Raw genomic sequence first — 22,140 nt, forward strand, 5'->3', positions numbered from 1 at the left:
GTGGGTGTCTCTCCAGCAGCTTGACACCGCTACATTATCGATAAACCAGGGTGAAACAAATTGTTTTTAACATCATGAACCATTGGGTACTTGGGGACATTCTATTCTTCACAAAAGACAAGCCATCAGTATTATGGGTGATAGATGGAGAGTTATCACTGCACATAGCTCAATCAATTACTGCATCATATGGCTGTCTAAATCTTTCACAGGTTCTATCCTTAATTACAGAGAAATACCAGTGATAGACATAACAATATCAATTAGTTTTTCATTTTAACAGATAACAACATCTGTCTGGGATAACAGAATTCTGCCTCTGAATCTGAATACCAACAGGTATTGCGGCTTATGAATACTTTTAATCCATGTGGACGACATAAAACCAATAGAGGCCATAAACAGCTGGCCAAACCTATGATAAATCTTTAAGATTGAAGGGATTGTGAAAACTGCAACCCAGTTGTGTGTGTATGTCTCTAGCAGCTTGACACCCCTACCATTACAGATAAACCAGGGTGAAAACATTGGTTTCAACATCATGAACCATTGACTACTTGATGACATTCTATTCTTCACAAAAGAGCAAAAGATGGCTTGTGTTGGACAAGCCATCAGTATTATGGGTGATAGATGGAGGGTTATCACTGCACAAAGCTCAATCAATTACTGCATCATCTGGCTGTCCAAATCTACTCACAAGTTCTATCCTTAATTAGGCCAAATAAAAAAAATGTTGTGATTCCGATTATACCTCTTTAAAATTTAGGGTAGGTAGGTAGGAATTTTTTTTTTTTTTTTTTTTTTTTTTTAAAGAAGTAGAGTATGAACTAATAACACATTTATGAATATATAACTATTTATTCAATCAAGCTTGTGGCCATCATGTCGACTTTATCAGAATGACCGATGTCCATTGGTGCCGGGCAAAAACAATGGTATCTGAAAGCTTATTTTATTCATACCTCTTAAAAAAACTTGGGTTGGCACCAGAATTCAAGGGTCGGTCGGGTAATCAGAACCACAACATTTTTTTTTATAGGCCTTACAGAGAAATACCAGTGGTGTCAGACATTAAACAAATAACCAAGTCATCAGGTGACAGCAACATTATAATTATACACATACTCAAAAGATATCACAATGCGACCTCCTTTGGAATTTTCATTCTAACAAACAGCATCTTCTGCGTGGGACAACAGTATTTGGTCTCAGAATCACAACAGCACAGCATTGCGACTTCTGAGTACTTTAATCTATGTGCATGACATGGGACCAAGGGGCCATATAACAGCTGTCCAGTGTTTCCAATTAAGTTCTTGTCATAAATCTTATGAACCTTACAGATTTAAGGGATCATGAAAACTGCAGCTCAGCCAAATGGTAGATTAAAAATATGCCAAAACCCAAGAAGGCAATTTTAAAGGCAGGGTAAAGAAAGAAAGCTGAAGATTAGTAGAAGTTCTGTTGTTATTAACATCATGAACCATTGGGTACTTGGGACATTCTATTCTTCACAAAAGACAAGCCATCAGTATTATGGGTGATAGATGGAGAGTTATCACTGCACAAAGCTCAATCAATTACTGCATCATCTGGCTGTCTAAATCTACTCAGAAAGTTTTATCCTTAATTGCAGAGAGAGTGGTGTCCCTAGATTAAGAAGCCATAATCAAAAATCAAAGACCACCCTCATGTAAAAAAAACCTGCATATTCTACTCATTTCAGCTGTCAGCAGTAAACTAAATAAAATAATAAAAGATTTCTTTCTCACCTGTTGTTCATACTGTTAATGGCATTGTTGATGGCCGTGGGATCATTAGGCACAATTCCATCCACACGGTACACGGTCTTCACATTCTCCTTATGGTTCACATTAACAGTTGCCTTGGCTTTTGGTACTGAGTTCGACGGACCTGCCCCGTTTTTTGTCGAGTTTGGGGACTTTTCCTTATTTGAATTCCTCCTTTCCATGCTATTTGACTTCCTAGAATCCACACTATTATTTACACGTCTATTCTGGCGGTCATTAAGAGGCCGTTGGCTGGAAAAACTTTTTTTCGAGGGTTGATCGCGCTTATCTTTATTAGCGTCTCTTATCTCGTTTTTTGGATCCTTTTTTTCAAGGACATCACTACTTTCAGAAGCAGTTTCCCACTCTTCCCCTTCATTTGACGCCTGCTTTGTCAATGGGGGTTTCTTAGAATTAGTTGTAGGGGGAGCACTTCCTCCTCTTCCTTTTGATCGACCACCTCTACCTCCACGTTCAAAACCCCGTCCTCGTTCAGCACTCATGCCACCTCTTCGGGCGAATCTCGGAGGAGGGGGGTTTCTTTCTTGTCTCCTGTCCCGTCTGGAAAGTAAAATACAGCATAAATATTTAACAGAGGTGACCTTAATCCCTTGTTTTCAAGGTTTTTAAGAAGCAAAATATACATTGACTTGCACAGTCAAGCAGCCTTAGATAATTAAAATATTATGTTGCTTTATATAATAATCCCATCCACATATTGACCCATGCAATCTGTGATTTCTCAATATTATTTCTGAGATCATGAAGCGTTCATTCATCATAGCCATTCACTGACAAGTCTACAAAAATTGTTCATTAACCTGTTTTGAGGTCCCATGTCCCCATAATCTCTCCTGTCTCCATTGGTCATGGGTGGGCGACTGTAACCACCCCTCTGAGGTGGAGCTGAGAAGTACCTCCCTCCTCTGCCTCGACCACCTCTCGGTGGACCTTGACCTGCATTTCCACCTGGATGTAACATATCAATATCAATACAGGTACATACCTAACAGTGTTAAGTTTTAACAATATGCCTCAGGATTAAATAGATTATGAAGTAGGTTGGGCAAGTCAGGTTATATTAACTTAAATTTGATTTCCATCAACATCTCGTCCCACATTCTCTTTTTTGTAACATAAACCCAACTTTACATTGTACAATCCCTGATAATTACCACTGCCATTAAATTCAGCACTTCCATTATTTTTAGAACAATTACACATGTAAGTAATGTTAAAAGACATAAAACACCAAAATGAGGTAATGAACTTACCTCTCCCTCTTCTTGAAGGTTCCCCTCTTGGTGTGAAGCCCCCAGCGTTGGCACTGGCAGTGGCACTGGACTGTCGATATCCACCACCTCTTTCTTTACTATCGTCATCAAGATCAGCACGTTCTCCATACGGTTTTGGCTGAAATCGGTCATTATTTTCATATCGTCTATCTCTCATCCAAGGATTATTGCGTGGCCTACCCCGCTCTTCCCGAGGGTGTGGCGCACCTTTGTCCTTTTGACTTGCAGACTTCTGAGTGTTGTTGATCTCCTCTTTCGTTTCTTTTGTCAATTTCACATCCTTGTTCTCCTTATCCTTTCCCTGAGCAACTTCCCTGGCTTCCGATGTCCTCTCACTTGAGCTTTCACTGTAAGTGCCACTTGTCTCATCAACAGACACATCACTCTCCCTCATCACGTCCACGCCGCCTTTTTGACGTGTCAACATCCTCCCCCTCGGCTTGATCATCTTCAGGACGATCTTTCCAGTGACCAAACGACTGACCCCTGTCTGATCTTTGACCTCTGAATGGTCTATCCAAACTGTGGAAGTCACCTCTTCCACGTCCTCGGCTAGAACCAAGTCCACCACGGGCACCTCGTCCCCTGCCACGTCCTCGACCACGCACAAATTCTCTACCACGTCCAGGAACACTTCTGGTTCTGTCCCTATCGCCACGATCTCGGTCACGGTCTCGCTCAAACCTGTCCATGTATGGCTCCTCTTTCTTCTTTTTTGCAGGTGGTCTGTCCTTGCCAGGCCCTCGATCCCGCCTATCATCAAATCCATCCCTCTCAATCTGGGTTTTTTCCTTCTTTTCTTCACGGCTTTCAAATTTTGGCTCAGGGGCGGATTCCTGCTGTTTTTCCTTTGCTGCGTTTCTATGCAAAAAAAAGAAAAAGTATTAATACTATTATTCTATGAAAGTGGAAATCAGATTATTCAGTTTATTGCACATGCTGAGTATTAGAGTAGCTTAAGAGTATTTGTCTGCTTGACAAATGCTCACATACTTTTCACTTTGTCTCCTGCTCCAGACCGTTTCAGTTCTGGAAGAATCTGGGACTGCCACCACCTCTCTCTGGGACTCTTTCTTGATTGACTCCTGCAAGAAAACAAACATTCATCAAATTTCAATATCATCTATCCAGCTCTTAAATTACATTTAAGGGTTTTAATTTGATTTTGACAAGCTCTGGGACAAATTAACATCAAGGATGTTCCTCCCACTTTTGAGAAGACGTTTTCAATTTGTGTGCAGTTTCTTCTGTAACACTGGCTTGAATATCCTTCATTACATATGAAACTGGAAAACACTTACACTGATATTTACACTTACCCTGCTTGGTTCTTTCCTCAAGCTGGTTGGCTTTTCATGGAGAACTGGCTCCTTTGGTGAATCACTTTTTCTTTCAGAGGATGCAGCCGAGCTGGTTGAGTTGTTGGATGCACTTCGCTTTGAGTGACATGAAGTTACTGCGTGGTGGTGGTGCAGACTGCGCCTGTTGTGGAGGTATCGGTGGTGGACAACTTGGGTGATGGTCTCGCCCTGACAAGACAATGCACAATCAGTACAAATGGTGACTGGCCATAATTCTTATTCTTTCAGTCTTGTAAGTACAAATTGGTTTATACTCAAGTCCCCAAATGCTATTAGCCTTTTGATTCTTTTAACATTGGACATATTTATAATATTTGCCAAGTTGCATCTCTGTACTCTTCAAGCCAGTGATCATCAATATCCTGAGCCTCAATACACACTAATTGGGTACTACCATGTCAATGAAAGTAATGTTGCTCACGTGATTTGCCCTCATCGATTCCTCCCCATGCTCTTTGTGGTTGAGACGGAGGACCTCTGTCATGTCTTGTTTGTGAGCTTTGAAAATTGCTATGACTTCCCCAATCCTTCATCCTCCTGAATTCAGACTCTTTGTCATCCCTCTTGTCCAAATCAGGTTTCTGTCGTCGGGGCTCTGGTGGAACCTCTTCAGATCTGAAATTAAAGAATATAAAATACATCTTATTCTTGTTCCATGCGTCAGTAAGAGATTCCTTTCACAGAGCAAATGATGGTAAACACATGAGTCAAGTTGAGGTTTAACACTGCAGTCACCTATATTCAAATTATATCAACATTACCTTTACATAATCATTCCAGGCAAATGGCGGTTGATATTATTACAATCCACCTTGGGGTTAGTCATGATATGACTGAAATGTTTCCAATGTGAAGTTATCTAACTCGCTCAGTTCTGGCTCTAAAAACCATGAATGGGATGCTAGAAATCGGATTCTGACCTGAATTTCAACTGTGTAGAATACAACAATGAAAGCAAGGTAACATCTTAACGTCAAAGCCAGTATGGCAAAATATTCTTTATTTAAGCATTACTTAGTAAACCACTCACTTTTCATCAACATCCCAACTTTCCAATTTGTCATCTTTGCCAACTGCTTCATCGAAGGGATCTCTCTGTACAACTGGACTCCTTGTCACTGAGCTTCGATGTTCAAGCTCCTTGGGGGCTTTGTCTGCAAGTGGGGGTCCATCCTGATCAATTTCTTTATCCCTGTGGTGGTCATCTCTGTCCCCCAATTCTCCCTGGTGTTCATAATCTCTGAAACAACAATCAAAGCGTATCTGATGGATGAAGAACTATGGACAAACATTTGAAAGCCAACTAAAATATTTATGGTACAAGCAGACATTTAGGTAGAAACCACATTCATTTTAAGAATGAGTATCAAACATATTCATCAGTTTCAATAACACAAGAAAGTTTACAACAATTTGATTTAAGCATGCATGGTTGCCTTTGCATACAACTATGAACATAAGAAGTATTTATCAAGGTTATAACAATTAAATTTACATCATGCAAATGTGCATGTAATTATAGACAAATTCACTCACTTTCTGTCATAGTCATATCTTTCATAGTCATGGTACATCCTTGGATCAAAGTATGGTCCTCTTCTCATCTCATCATATGGGCCTGTGGGAGATAAACAAATATTTTGAAACAAGAATACTTAAGAGGTATATGTATAGGAATGAATTTGTTCTGCAAGTTAGTAATTTCTAATTTCCCCAAAAACATCAGATAAACGATCAGAAACAGTTACTCTTCAAAGATAGGTATCCCAAGGTTTCTTCATGATTGAAGTGAGTGAAATCATATAATAATAAGTCAGCATGTTCTGACTGTATCTGAGCAGCAAGTTCTGTTTACAAACCAGCCAAACAATCAGGTAACTCGGGTGTAGAAATTCAGATTGAAGAACAGTATTTAAACACACCTGGTGGTGGAGGTGGATATCCTCTCTCCATCCATGTACGTGGGTCTCTTGGATCACGTTCATACTGCTCTGGCTGTCGGGTTTCATTGTCTTGACTGTCTGTGCCAGAACCATGACTATCTGTGCGGCGACGCATTGGTGGGGGTGGGTACATGTGCATGCCTGCAAAATTAGAGTTTTAAGTTAGATGTTATCAATCTAGGAATAACAAATTCAACAAGTGAGTTTCTGCCCAAATGTCTGTCATTCAAACTGGGAATATCATCTTGCCACATTAATTGTTTCCACATTTAAATTTATTCCCCAGTATGTGCTTCTTTCAAGGAGAGCACATGCTGGCACGGGCAACTCCTTTACGTTTTTTTTGTACATTTTGTATATCTAACTTCACCTTGAAATACTCACCAGCCATTTCCATTCTTCCAGCATATCTGGGATCCATGAATGGGGGTGGTGGCATGCCTCCCCATGCCCGGGGATCATATGGCGTTCCTACCCAATGTGGTGGTGGTCCTTGCCCTGGCCGGAAGCCCTGGGGTAACTGTGGGTGTTGTCCCGATCCCTGCTGCGCGCTGCTGCTGCTGCTGCTGCTGCTGCTGCTGTGGTGTCTGGGAGGAGGGGGACTGCGATGTCTGCTGACGCATCATCTGCTCCTGCTGTTGTTTTTGAAATCGTGGAGGCACATTCCGAGCATAGGCTTTGGAGAAGGTCTGGTTACTCTGTCAGAAATTGAGATCAGAGACTAACTCACCACTCATATGGGTCTAGCAAGGGGCAATCTGATAGTTAAGAAAGGTTATATACATAGATGTCATATGGAAGGAATTTTGGATTTCTTTCAGGCAGAAAAGTTAGAAACTAACTACAGACAGACAACACAGTAAGAAAGATTGGACAGAGCGCAGAGAAAAGATTATTGCTAAATAAGAAAAAATGGACAAGCTTCCATTGATTATATGAAAGACAGGACAAACAAGCTTGTTTCATGCATATGTAAAATCATGCATCTAGAATACAATGAAAATAGTAAAAGCAGATGTGACAACAGCCTTGCCTCAGATACACCCTTGCTGTGAGTTTAGTCTCTGAGCTAAATACACTGACTATTTCTATAACACATAACCTTCTCATGCACAAAAGAAAATGCTCAATTTCCATGTCAATTTAGTTAAAATGATTTTCTTTTGTCCATTTCAGAGCAAAGTTACAAACAAATTTAATTTCATGTTTCTGAATAATGAGCATTTCTATTGTTAATGTTCAGTAGCCGTTTTGCATCTTTCAAGGACAATAACTTGAAAGTGGTAAGTCATTAGAACAATGAACTCCATAAGACAAAACACAAACATTTTGTTTAAAACTCAAACACCAACACCAAACTACCAGTCTACAAATAATTAAAACAAATTCATGCAATAGTAGTCAAATATAGTAGTGTCTCTTTCCACAATGGTGACCCAATACTAACTCTTATTACTTAGAAGTAGAAATGCATTTTCAGAGATAGGAATTGGGACTTGGCCATCAGTCAAAATTGACACATATCCTCGGGGGCTGGTAGAATGTATTTTTACATGTGTCCTTTCACTATTCAGAGAGCTCAATAGTGGTGCATGTTGTAATAGAACCTGATACATTTAATGGACCTGGCATCACCGAAACTCATCATATTGGGTCACCTATGTATTTGAGACTGTAAAAATTTAATGAAATAAATTATGAAATAATCACTCACTGTTGCTGGGTATTTTGACATGTCCCGATGAGATCTCTCTCTTCCATCCCTTGAATCTTTCTCACTACTCTCACTGGGAGTCCGGCTTGAGCGACCACCATCAGATTCAGCTCCATCTCGGCTCTCCTGGAACCAAAAATGGTTATGTTCAAAACCCACATTTCCGAACTTCAGCTATTCCTACTTCGCTCTCTACCATAGTGAAAGTCATAATCAAGAATGAAAGTCAAGGTGTACTTTGTTTAATCAACTTGTCATCATGAAAACAAAGATAATCAATAAAACTAAAAATATGTTTACACCAAATCATCAAACGGCAACCATTTTCAAAGCAGGGTATATAAAAGAAATTGTTAAGTGAATGTTATGAAATCATTCAACAGTTCAAATACAACAAAAAATAATTCACTTCTTTGGTGCTAAATCTGGTCATTTGAACATATCGCTTATATATTTATCAAAACAAACTCCAGCTGTAAGTAATAAACAAGTGTTTGCCACAAATATAACAATGTCCCCAGCCGCTAAAGAAGAATGAAATGTAACATATTTACTAGTTCTTATCTTTTGGTCACATAGATTACCTTTTGTGTGTGACAGTTTTTATTCATGGTCACTTCTCAGAATCTTCTCATAACCCAGAAGATATTTCAGGAATATAGTAGATTTGAATGTATAGATGCAGATACACATATTCACTGTCAGTATTAGTGTGTACTAGGGCTGGGACGGGTCCAAATTTTTGACCCGTGTACCCCACCCCCTATTACCCCACCTTACCCTGATACCCGTTATGCTAATTCCAGACATCAAATTTGTAACAAATGGCAATATATTCTTCAGCTCTGGGGCTAAAATTGGGAGCAACGTTTTATGTGAAATCGCAGTTCATGTTTGAAAAGTGGTCAAAGTGTTGTGGTGACCTTGAAAATAAGGTCAAAGTCACCAAAATCGACAGGTGTCTGTAATCCCCTTAATGTAGGCTGTCGGCAAATATGAAGACTGACTGACTGAGTTTGGTTTTACGCCGCTTTTAGCAATATTCCAGCAACATCACGGCGAGGGACACCAGAAATGGGCTTTACACATTGTGCCCACGTCGGGATTCGAACCCGGGTCTTCGGCGTGACGAGCCAACGCTTTAACTATTAGGCTACCCCACCGTCCCCCAAATATGAAGACAATGGGTACAACAGTGCATAAGAATTGGGATGTACGAACTGCTGCTGAATACAATGACCGCTGCAACGCAGAACGGGACAATGAATCATTTCAATAATGTGATAACATGACTTTCACATTTATAACCAGTAAGATAAGACCTTTCAAACTGAGTATGACATGTGAATGAGTGAGGGAGTTAAGCTTTATGCCATGACACCAGACATGGGCTTCGTATATTGTACCAACACGTGGAATTGAAATCGGATCTTCAGCATGAGGAGTGAATGATTTAACCACAAGGCAACCCACTGCAAAAATGTTCAGATATTTTCTCAAATATTTACTTCATTTATCACCAAGAAGCTGAATCAAGACCAACCTTATCCTCTTTCTTTTTGCCTGTTCTCTCATCCAGCTGCTTTAATTTCTCAGCAGCTGCGGCTTTCCTCTCGGCCTCCATGCGTCTCTCATCCTCTTCTCGTCGCTGTCGTGCTCTTTCTACAGCTGCATTTACTTCTTCTCCATGTTGTCTTCTCTTTTGTCTCCAAATCTCATCCTCATCCTCTGCTCCAGAATGTCGGTTCAGCTGTGGTGGGTGTGGGCCATATGGGGTGCTGGTCTCTGGTTGGGTGGAGGAGGAGGCATACGGAAATGGGGAGGGTATGGTCCTTGTTGAGACATGAAGTTGTAGGGATGCATTGGCCAACGCTGAAACAAGAGTAGACAATGCATATTAAATAAGTTTTATCGTCAGGGTATGATGACATGCCATCAACCATGACACCAAGCATGATCATCTGGTCAAGTCACCTCTTAAAACAAATGGTAGTTGCTTAAAGGGGACATGTTATAATCATACAACCGTGCACAGGTTTCGCTTAGGTAAGCCAGAAATTTAATACGATACAATAAGCAAAAGGACTTTCGTAAACATGAAAATGAGACGGAAACCTAAAAACATTACTTGCTCTGTTATTTTGACAAAAATAGAGAAAACTATACACACCCCATCCATTCCTGGTGGCGGAGGTCGAGGACCACCCCTGTACTGTGGGGGTGGAGGTCCATGTGTCCATCCCTCTCGGGATTTAGGAGGGCCCTGGTCATCCTATAATACAATGAAGACATTGCAGGAAGAGATTGAGTTAACATGGTCAAAGCAAGAGTGACAAACAAAATCTTTTTTATACCCCAGTTGTGAACTCATGAGACAGCCATCAGGTTTATGGGTGATAGATGAGAAGTTATCATTGTGAAAACTCAATGAAAATGTACATCATGTGGCTATCTCATTACAACTCATTTCTTTACTGTTTTCAAAGCAGACACATGAAATGGTATTTCTTTATTGATGAATGCCCCACTTAGCAATATTCCAGTGAGGTGAGGTGAAATTGGGTTTAACGTCGTGCTTGAGAATATTTCGCTCATATGACAACGTGCATGCGTGTGTATGTGTAGGTGCGGCTGCTTGTACTAGTCCAGACTTAAGCTGGTTTTATAGTGCTAGCTCACTGAGATACCATGCCGCAGTGAAGCATGAATACCCCGCTCAGACACAGTATACTGACTCCGAGCCGACCAGTAATTGTTGTACCCAATAATGCCGAGCGCCAGGCAGGGACCAACAAGTACCATATTTTAACGTCTTTTGGTATGACGCGGTCGAGATCGAACCCGCGATCTTCCGCTCTCCGGGCGGACGCTCTAACCACTACACCACGGAGGCGGTCAGCAATATTCCAGTAATATGACAGAGTAACTAAATCTGGATGACCTAAGATAATATCACTGTTGGGTTACACCGATTTATCAATCAAGTCATCAACACATGATAGATTTAGTTGGCACTTACAACAAACATTAGTTGATGGGGCCTAAAAATTCAAAAGTGAAAGGAACTATTCATCAAATTACCTTTTCCTTGTCATATTTGGATGTTTCCCTGTCCCGATCATGTTCAGAATCCTCACTGTGTCGGTCACTGTGTCGTTCCATCGGCCGATCTCCTTGCCGATCCGGTCTGTCATGTGGTCTGTCATGCTGTCTGTCCATCTGGCGTTCACCATGTCGGTCTCGTGTTTCTTCTTGTTTTCTAATATCTCTTGGTCTCCGGTCTCTCCTAGGAATTGTAAATACTCAAATTATAGTTTTCCCAAACAAATACCACAATGACCAAGTTCTAAATACATCTCTTGACAGTTAGTAGGGATGCAAACGGACACTGGCCTACTACAAGTCAATTTGTTAAAACTCAAAGGTATCCAAGGGGCTAGTACAAATCAGATGTTTTAGATTTCCTTACATGTAAATGGTCAAGTTTTTTGTTTTGTAAATATTTTTATTAAAATATTGTTACAACTGTCATAGGATTTAAAATCATCATTTAAATGCTTATATGTACCCCAAGGAGGACTTCTGAAAAAGAATCAAGGTATCCCAGGGGCTAGTAGAAATCAGATGTTTTAGATTTCCTTACATGTTAAATGTCTTATAAATGTTTTAGGTCAATCTAGATAATCAGTACTTACTTTCGTTCTTTGCCTGACTCATCTTCATCATCACTGAACACAAGCTTAGCACTGAAAGATTGAAAACAGAGTTTGTATTCCAGTAAGAGATACACACAACAGAATGAAGTTTTGAAGTATACAGTTTCTAAATTTTAAGCATATTTTGAAAAACATAAAAACACACAAAAAAACAACTTCTAACCATTGGCTCATTTCAATATCAAAAAGATGACAAATTCTGCTGTTTACATTCATTCCTACAACTAATATAGTATAGCCATCAGGTTAATGGGGGATAATAGGTGTCACAGTCAAGGTTCAATACTTTGCTATGATCTGCGGTTATTATATCATTAACCTTCATTTTTTTCAGAATCATATCTTACCTATAATCAATTTCTCCTTGAGCATCAGCCCATCCACCATCATTGGGCTCTGTGCGTAAAAGATCATCAAACTCTTTCAGGTCCTTATCCGATATGATGGCAGGTCTCTTTACACCCTCTTCTCCTTCTCGATCTCCTCTGTCCCGATCTCGATCACGATCTCGTTCTCGATCCAGTGGCCGAGGTGGCATGTGTGGAGGTGGGCCTCTGTATCTAACACATCCAAGATAAGAGTATCAGCTAAAGGAGAAATGCTGTGATCAAAATTATCAAATGGAAATAAACAGGTCCTTGCAAATGTGACCATCACTAATATAACTAAGGATCCCTTTCATATATTTTCATCGCATCTTGTTCTTTTAGCCAACACATCTCACACATCAAGATAACCTGTAACAACCTTCAGTTTAATGAACATGAACTAAACAATGCTATGCTCAATTTGACATTCGCACACATCTGCCAATCTATCTGTCATAGTTTGATTGCGAGGAAATCTTTGACCCTACCTTCCATCATAAGGGTAAGGTGGCCGTGGCATCCCTGGGTAGTTAGGTGGATAGCCAGTCGGCATTCTGCCAAACATCTGAAACAAGATTGTAGCCCATAAATCACCAGGAAATCACAGCTGTCAATCAATGGGATTCAGCAATATTATCCCCCAGTAAACGCATTTTCAGCATATCAAACTTGTCTGCAGTTCATTTCAAAAAGCAGGTGCACACATTTGAAGCTCATTCATGGCTCTTTCATGAACAATAAAGTAAAAGGTACATACTTGTCAGACAACCCATCAGTATTATGGGTGATAGATGTGAGTTCTCACTGCATGAAGCTCAATAAGAAACTGCATCATCTGGCTGTCTGAAACTACCCCTGAATAATCAAGATATATACTTGAATAGCTCAATACTTACATAGGGTGGCATCATTCCTCTGTATTGGGGGTGCGGCATGCCCATGTGAGGTGCCATGGGCATGGGGCCCTGGGTTGATGTGGGGCCCTGGTTAGAGCTGGGTCGTGGGGGGATCTGCGGGGAGGGAGAGGGGGTGTCGCCCCCACCGGGAGTCGGGGGGCCATTCGGCTGTGTTTCTGTGAGGGTCTGTGATGGTGAAGACGTCGGTGATAGACTGTCTTGTTTTGGCTGTGGTTGCTGCATGGCGCCACGCCCACCTCCTTCTCGCCAACTCCCTACATCTGCAATACGCCATTACCAGTTACAAATATAGGACCTAATTTTATCATAATTAATGCATTGAACTCCTTTTTGGATAAATTGAGTGAGTTAGTGAATATAACTTATTCCAGATAAAAACCTGTTACATTTAGAGGTGTGAATAGAATCTTGGGCAGCTGTCTGACAGTTGTCTGGCACATGAAAGGAATCAGCAAATTTTACAAATGAATGCAAATTATGAAGCGCTATAGATCACAAGTAACTCACTTTGTGGTCGCAAACTTGGCCCTGGTCCATATTGAGTATCTGTTTTTTCTTCCTTCTTTTTTATGTCCTTGGTTTCTTTTTCTTCCCCCAATGCTAGACTTGGAAATTCCTCTTGGAACAAGGGTGACTGATGACTCACAAGAGATCCTTGCAATCAAAATGACTTAACAGTAAACCTCCGTTTTTCTTTCACATCATTCCATAGTAGATCATTATTCTTATCTAGTTCATGAACAGCAACTACATTAAAACAACGTGTGCTTATGCATCACAATTGTAAGAAAAATGTATTTGATACATACCCACTGAATCTTTAAATAGCAATACACCTATACAATACAGCAAGATTAGATAAATTATGTATTGCTCTGATTTCTGTAAGGCACTGATTTACTTTTTTTTACTGTTTGGGAAGACTATGGTGATATGTGTGATCTCTAAAAAGAGTCCTAAATGAAATCTTCAAAACATCATAGTTCTTAAAAGGAAGTAATTTTGTGTCAAATATTGTTTTGTTTCTTCTGTGATCGAAAGAGAAAAGGGTATTTTATACATGTACAATGCTTCACTAGTGCATTTGGACCTTGCGTATTGAAAGAGAAGATATTGTAACAAATGCATTCCAAGAACAAGTTGTTTTTCTCCTGCCATGACATCTTCTCTTGTTCAATACAGAAGGGCCAAATTCATGAGCATGACATTCTTTATGTTTACGACATTCGGTTATTATCACAAATTGTTTCATTTGATCAGTGATAATAAACCTTAATAGAAATCTTTTGAGATGCGTAGATTAAAGCAAGAGCTGAGTCAAATTTGACAAAAACTTACCCTGTGAGGTGCCCCCACCAGTAATACTGCTCCATGACTTTACCCCTGTGTTGGTGCCCCCAGATACACTGGTCTGAAAACAAGTTTATTACATTTGAAAGAAAATCATAAACTATAAACGATAATAAACTATGCACAAGACAAATCAATACAACATAGATGTAATTATGAGCTGTCCCATTTACAGACTGGGTTAATAGTTAAACAAATAAAATCATGAAAGCAAGTCTTGACCCTCTTACTACTGACCTTGGTAGTTGGTACTGATTGCCCAGATGGCGCCGACGTAGCCGGCTGCGGCTGCGACTGTTGCGGCGGTTTTCCACTGGCTTCCTCTTTCTTCTCCTCTTTCGTTCCCCATCCTGAAACAGACATCAAAGAAATTAACACAAGGTAGACTGAATTCTTAAGTTATGTCTTTCACGTGAATATATATTAACAGCACTTAAGTTACACCAATGAGCAAACATTTCCAATAAATATTTCGGACAGAAAATATTTTAGTTTATATATCCACCATCTCGTTTCCCACATTTATGTGTTTCTGTTCATAGGTCTCATTCAGCAAGGCCATAACATATGCCATTCTACTTTAGGATACTGTTCCGAGAACATGGAAATTTTAGATTTCCTGTTTCGTTTATTGCTTGCATGATGTTTAACAACGACTCAGCAATTTTCCTGTTGTAAATAGATTAGGTTTGGACCAGTCAATCAAGAGACAGACATCTTGAGTATTGATTGGGATATGACAACATGCATCAACCAAGTTAGAGAGCTGTACAGCCCAATCCTATCAGTTGCCTCTTACAAGCAAGGGGGGTATAAATACTAATTCTTACCAAGATTTTCGCTTTTAATTGAAAATGTCATTTTAATCAATGGATAAAAAACAAACTTGTGCAGTTTAAGTTTGCCAAACAATAATCTTGGAGTGCAGAGAAAAAGATTTTTACCTGAACCTCCGGTCGGAACAAGACTGATATTTGGGTCGTTTCCACTGTTCTCACTCTTCAAACTGGGCAAATTAGCCGGAGGCTGCATACGCCGTGCTGTTCCCACCTTACCCAAGCTTTGTAGCCCATGTTGACGAGGGACTGTATACAACAAACAGAACAACTGATATAAAGATATGTCAATATCACATCACACAAACAATTCATGATAATGGTTTAGTACCTAATCTGCACCACCAGCCTGATTAGTTTCAGTGATAATCATAATTTAATATCTGCAGAAACGGCACGTTTAAAATATGTAAACTGAACAAACTCCTTTTAAAAATTAGAAAATCGGAACCAAACTTTGCACCTTTCCTTTAAAGAAGCAGCTTTCCAAATTTGAAAACATTTTGACCAATATTTTCAATACATTATGCCAAAACTGTTGGATAACTGGTTGGTATTAAAGTCCATTTCAACTTACCCGCAGTCTTTTGTGTTTCAACGGTTTTGCCCTTATATATGTTGTTGATATTTATCGCCGTGAACTTGCCCTTGCCTTTCTCCCCCCTATTGCCTAACCCCGAGACTGAGGACATCTTGCCGAAGCACACACATTGAAGGCTTTCTCGTATACCCTATGAACGAACCGCAAGTATCTGAAAAAAAAACACTGCAATGAAACACACAAATGAGAACGGTTATGGCAACACAACATTCAATGCTGTCAAAACTCATCCTGCTGAAAAGGGACAGCAGCATGCGACCGTTAGACTTATTGCTGAAGAGTAATCCAGTTCCTGAAGTCCTTAAGTTACCTCAAATGTAGCTAATGAATTCTCTGTGCAATGCATTACGCAGGGATTGTAATTCAAACAGAAACAGTCAGACAGAACCCTTTGTCTCAAAACTGATGGGGACTAAAGAAATAGTTTAACCTGTCTAATGTTCACATGTTAAAGTTTTTCTCTAACAATTGTCAGGAAACAATTTTATCTTGACAAATCAAACACTAAATTTACAACTGGTAAAACTGAACACCTGTTGTCACCAAGAGGAATGATAGTTACCAGGGTACTTCATAATGCAATCCAAACTAAAGGGTTAGAAGAGATGATAATTAAATGTAAGGTTTCACCATACCTACCACAGATTATAAGTTTATACTTATCTCTAAGAAAATTGCACAAATTTTCATGTTGGTAGAGAACCTGTCCCCACAAGTTCAATTTCTCAGCATTGCCAAAAACAGATGTGTATCTTAAAGTGCAAACCCACTCACGCTTTTATGGTATAATCTATAGCCCTCACCAGTGACATACAGAAAAACACATTAAATAAAGAATGGACGAAGGGGACACACCCACAGCAATGAGCAAGAGCTGCCATCTACCCAATGGTAGATGATAGTCCAAAAGTTAATGGAACCTCCCCTGCCTTCCTTCCTAGTCTAAGACTAGAGGATCTATTCAAATTACAACTTATATAAATGATTTGATTATCAACTCCTGCATAGTAATTAGCAAATAGCCTCAAAATTACGTTTAGCTGTTACTGAGAATGAGAATGAAAATATAAGTTTTGGCACTGACTATCATCAGACTTTTGGCACCTGTAGATTTGATTATGTTACACAAATGAAACTTTACTCAAATGAGAATACACAGGTCAAAACTGACCTTGAGTTAAAAACAGACTGTTTCATAGGTCATCGATTGCTATCTGAATATCTACTTCTAAGCTTTGCAATAAAGTTCTTTACAGCATTCTCTGTGCTCTAAACTGAGAAGAAAATGCAGATACCACACAGTGTGATGAAATTTACTTCATAAATCATGTTCAGTGCACAATATCATTTCTGATTAAAATCTAGTAATTATCAACTTGCTCCACTTGTCGGCAGAAGTATATGCCATAACCCATGACGAGTGCATCTTTACATTTTCTTGCTTATGAATTATGTGAGCGAGTGAGTATGGTTTTACGCCTCTTTAAGCAATATTCCAGATAAACATCATGGTGGGGGGGGGACACCAGAAATAGGCTTAACACAATGTACCCATGTGGGGAATCAAACTCTTCGACATGACAACCGAACACTTTAACCACTTGGCTACTCCACTACCCCTTGAGGATTATGATGCATACGTGAGAGTTTGTTGGGCCACTTGAGCATTGCATGATAATATTTTTCATTCCTTCTTATACTATGAGTGTACTGGCAATGCACCAAAAGCGAAAATTCCAGTTAAAAGTAGATGTGTATTTCCTTTTATCCATACCGATGGATATCTAACGTAATTCATTTGTAAGATTACAAAACCATTCGGTCAATGATGTGGTCAGACTCGTGGCTTTGTCATAATTTTGACCAGTTACATTGTATAGCTGTTCTGGGAGTTACACATCAGATGAGAGCAAGGATCAGATCTAATACGTCAATCAAAGCATAATACCCCAAACGATGCATTGTCTGTACCCAAATTAGCATATAACATGATTAAAATGTTGACATTTTCAGTCAGCATTCATATTTCAAATGCATTATTGTCTCTGTAATAATGGTAGTGCAAAAGCTGTGCATAAGGTGAAAGTCTATTGATGAACACTCAAGTCATTGTTAAGGAACTGCAAAAATAAATAAAAATCGAGCACCTAATATCGGATAGTTTTCTAACTAAAACATCGCCAGTTAGTTTTGAACAACAACTGTGGCTTACGATGTACACTTTAATAATGGGGCACAATACTTTACTTGTCATACAGCCCAATATAGCTACCTCCGACATTGTCAGTACAATATATCAAGGCGCGAAATATGCAAGTTTATTACTAAATAAAATGTATGTGATACAAGCTTTCCAACATCTTCAAACAGTAGATAGACCTGGTCATACTTGTGAACGAAGATATGTATCCTGGAAGCTTCACAGGGTAGTATACATTTTAGTTTTGATGAAGCCATCAGTTTAGGTATTTTCATAATTTGTGTAGATCTATACGTTTTTCACACAACCATCGGACAGATTTCGCTTTGTTTCTATATAAGCAGAAGTTTTACTTTCGTTTGCAAAGTAAACAGTCACAATTCTGCGTAGCAAAGGTGAACTGTCAGGTCTAAAAATATTTCACAACAATGAAGTCAAGTGATTCGATAAGCGATCATTTCCAAGAAGCGTTTGAAAGAGGAGCGATATACAAATGATTCAGATTCAAATATCAAAACACTAACGTTGCATTTCACTCAAATTGCAAGGAAACTGGACATTTAAAAATCTTGCCGTCTGAAATCGATCTTCGGCATTAGCGAGCTGCTCAACCCAGGCTATTTAGGGGACGAGTCTAATGAACAATGGTCTGATAAATTTATGCAGAAAGAAGAATTTTGGGAAATGTAGATTCGATGTAGTTATCGACTAAACACAACCTTTTACAATATCAAATAACAGCAAAATACTTTTTGCAGCGGAAGTCGGTGTGACTTCTTCGCTTGCATGTGTCATTCTGTGTTGATCGAGTAAAAAGTGAAGTCAATCCTTGCATAACTTCCCGATAATTATGCATCAGAAATGCATACCAAATGTGCAAAACACAAGCATATACGTACAAAATGTGTATGCATCGTAATACATGAGCTATATGTGCATCCGATTTGCTTATATTGCATTATAAGTAGAAAGGCTGAGTGACGCTATGATAGAATATAACGGCAAGCTCTGCCGAAACGAAACAAAGATAAATAGATCACCCCGGGTCGTTCCGGATTGAATTATCTCGGCTTGTAGGTAAAGTAAAGCATACTTACGCCGGCTCGTTCCGTTGGGTTTGTTTCTAGATCAAACTGACAAAGAAATAATCAAGAAGCAACACGGATGGCTTCTGATTTTTGTTGGATTCTTATCCAAAACACTTGTGTATTAGATGCTAACCAAAATGGCGAGCATACAAATATGTAAATGAGCTCGATGATGTCATAATTTTCCCAGGGTGCACCGCGCTAGTGCGTAGCGTGTATTGGCTTGTAGTGAGTGAATGACATCGTGTGTGATTTAGTAAAATGTGTAAAATAACGTATTCTTGGATACATAACTAATCTTGTTTTAGGAAAATAAGATGAAAATGTAAAAATAAATACAACGGTGAAAATATATCATAATCGAATAGGTGATAAAAGTTCAATTGAGAACTAAACTGACACGGAAATAAGTTATTCCTGGAATGTTATCTTGCTGACGATTTATGAAATTTCCGTTTATTGTCTAAAACGTCATTGTTTATGAAGTTTCTAGTCATACCATACACCTGGCGACCTCGCACATCTCAAACTATAATTTTGCTAATTAATAATCCTTACAATTTAAAAAAAATATGTATCCAAAATATTTTTATTGAAACCAAGGGTTACCATGTTAATCATACAATTTCACCTATTTATTTTTCTCTTGTATGTTATAACTCTTATAATAACACTTATTTATGTTGACTCTAAGTTATCCCTTACTGCACTTGATGAACTTGTAAACAAGTAAGTGCACGAGCTCTGACCTTCCCGCGAACAATACGACACCTGAGTTGTACAGGTTTGTAAACACTCTCTGCCTGAAGCACGTGTACCCACGAAGGAGGTGTAGGCGTGTTGTGTGTATATCATAGACACGCTGTGGGGGACACGACCGGAACCGGTGTGCTGCATTACGTGCATGAACACATATAGCAGGGGGAATGATTATTGTAGTATCCTCGTTTGCTGTTTAACGTGACTTGGCAATATTCCAGCTGTATATGACGGTAACATTTAAATTATCTTGACTGGGCCATATAAACCAGTGATTGATATCGTGAGCAACGATCCACTTATTCGGGCTGTGATGACACAAAGTCAGGTCACCGAGCCCCGAAAGGTTTTACGCCGTTTTTAGCAATACATGTATTCAGGCAAATACCAGGACGCGGCACGCAAGAAAGGGTCTTAATTCACATATATACACAAGAAATTAAAGGGTTTTCACACATTGTACACAAGAAAGGGTCTTCACACATATACACAAAAGGGGCTTCACATTTTATACCAGAGACCATATAATAGATTATTATATGGTCTCTGATAGACTAACAACTAGTCTCCGAAATGAACATATTTTACTGAAAAAAGTTCATAGTAAAAAAAAAGTTCATAGTGAGATTTTCTTCATTTTCAGAACTAAACAAAGAATTTCACAACATGTACACAGGTTCTTATCACCCATTACTGCTTTAATTGTGTGTGACAGGAATATTTACTGCCCCCACCGCCTCCCAGTCCTACTGCCAGCTGAGGAAATCTAGACTTGCCACATTTTCTAGACTTGCGTGGGCTTTCTTGGATATATTTGCTTCAGGGTCTGTACGACAGACTAGGTCTCTGATTATACACAAGAATGGGGCTTCAGACACTGTACACAAGAAAGGGGCTTCACACATTGTACCCATGTGGGTCTTTGATGTTTTTACCCGTGAAGATCCAGGTTAGAATTGATCTTCAGTAACCCATGCTTGTCTTAAGGGGCGACTAACGGGATCGGGGGCTCGCTGACGATGACATGTTATCTTATCCCAATTTCGTAGATCGACGATCATGCTGTTGATCACTGGATTGCCTGGCCAAGACTCGACTATTTACAGACCGCCGCCATATAGCTGGAATATTGCTGAGTGCGGCGTAAAACTAAACTCACTCACTGACTGACTTTGGTGTAAGGAGCTAATTATGCTTTAACCACTAGCCTACTAGTTTATATGTTCTTTGTAGATTATATGCTGCTGATTGTTTAAAATGTCTCCTTAAAAACAACACATGTTGTGAAAAGACGATGGAGGACTGCTACAGGTAGCTCATGGCTGTGTTGACTTGAAGTGGTGATGATGTGTGTGGGTGGCTGGTAATGAGTTATTTTTAAGGACGTGTCTAAAACCCCTTCTTAAACAGATAATCTCGATATGAGGACAGCTGGAAAAGTGTCACACCATTCAAGCAGAATAATTCCTCTGAACAAACTTCTAACTTGAATACACAACGGTTAAAGCTACGCACTGAAAGAAATAACTCCTGTCTGAATATACGGCCTTGTCAAGCCCTTTTCCTTGAAATGTATAATTAAAATGAGCCATTTAAAACAAAATTGATAAACACTGGATCCAAACATCTCCGTGAATAACATAAACAGCTCCCGGAGTAAACGGTGGGCGTCAAGGCTCTTCCGAGAGCACTAAATAGTGGGTCATGTATTCCAGGGCACAAATTTGGTGTCGAATCTCGTTTTGTGTCAAAGGCACACCTGTCTGCCTTTGAAGTTACCGCTGCAATTAACGCCCTCAGTCGCAGGTGACACCTACGTTAATCCGGGTATTGAATGTGGATTACGTGTGTGTGTGGAGCTCTTAATTGCATCATGCTTTCACTGGTCAATGAAACAATAAATACCTGTACTTTAGTAATTATTCAGCACGGTCCTTTATCTTGTAATGGGGTGCCACATGTCATCTTAATAAGGTCCATGTAATAAGAATTGTATTCGTATACTTATTCATGGGCATGCAAAATATATGGAAATGCAGTGAATGGTTGTTCTGTCAGCTGTGCGGAATCATTAAAGTGTTGTGATGATGTTTTCGATGTGATATTTATTTCTGTTGTCCCTATAGAATGAGTAAGAGGCATACATGTTGATATCGATGGCAGCAAGGGAGCGAGTTGTTCACAAGGTGGCAATTGCTG

General features: G+C 39.4%; 1 protein-coding gene and 4 non-coding genes across 5 annotated transcripts in view; all 5 read right to left on the minus strand.

Moving 5' to 3' along the window:
* Positions 1–19,343, minus strand: part of LOC124278693 (protein PRRC2C-like) — a 39,680-nt gene extending 20,337 nt beyond the window's left edge. The window contains 28 exon segments of the mRNA XM_046714465.1: positions 1,776–2,354; positions 2,615–2,762; positions 3,068–3,476; positions 3,478–3,949; positions 4,082–4,173; positions 4,408–4,527; positions 4,529–4,617; positions 4,871–5,064; positions 5,480–5,689; positions 5,986–6,067; positions 6,372–6,533; positions 6,777–6,901; positions 6,903–7,090; positions 8,107–8,232; positions 9,650–9,880; positions 9,883–9,978; positions 10,277–10,378; positions 11,188–11,392; positions 11,802–11,852; positions 12,170–12,382; positions 12,679–12,755; positions 13,087–13,367; positions 13,615–13,761; positions 14,446–14,518; positions 14,695–14,807; positions 15,402–15,542; positions 15,871–16,045; positions 19,192–19,343. Of these exon segments, the coding sequence (XP_046570421.1) occupies positions 1,776–2,354; positions 2,615–2,762; positions 3,068–3,476; positions 3,478–3,949; positions 4,082–4,173; positions 4,408–4,527; positions 4,529–4,617; positions 4,871–5,064; positions 5,480–5,689; positions 5,986–6,067; positions 6,372–6,533; positions 6,777–6,901; positions 6,903–7,090; positions 8,107–8,232; positions 9,650–9,880; positions 9,883–9,978; positions 10,277–10,378; positions 11,188–11,392; positions 11,802–11,852; positions 12,170–12,382; positions 12,679–12,755; positions 13,087–13,367; positions 13,615–13,761; positions 14,446–14,518; positions 14,695–14,807; positions 15,402–15,542; positions 15,871–15,985 (4,841 nt within the window). The 5' untranslated portion in view covers positions 15,986–16,045; positions 19,192–19,343.
* On the minus strand, positions 121–194 carry LOC124278726. Its single transcript, XR_006899162.1, has one exon. It is a non-coding gene; the product is annotated as a small nucleolar RNA SNORD83 (small nucleolar RNA).
* LOC124278725 lies at positions 610–683 on the minus strand. The gene has a single exon (XR_006899161.1). It is a non-coding gene; the product is annotated as a small nucleolar RNA SNORD83 (small nucleolar RNA).
* On the minus strand, positions 1,527–1,600 carry LOC124278727. The gene has a single exon (XR_006899163.1). It is a non-coding gene; the product is annotated as a small nucleolar RNA SNORD83 (small nucleolar RNA).
* LOC124278729 lies at positions 10,483–10,555 on the minus strand. The gene has a single exon (XR_006899165.1). It is a non-coding gene; the product is annotated as a small nucleolar RNA SNORD83 (small nucleolar RNA).
* Positions 19,344–22,140: the final 2,797 nt, after the last annotated feature.

The sequence above is a fragment of the Haliotis rubra genome, unplaced genomic scaffold (genome assembly GCF_003918875.1).
Source record: "Haliotis rubra isolate DU_JTF1 unplaced genomic scaffold, ASM391887v1 Scf240, whole genome shotgun sequence".
NCBI lineage: Eukaryota > Metazoa > Mollusca > Gastropoda > Lepetellida > Haliotidae > Haliotis > Haliotis rubra.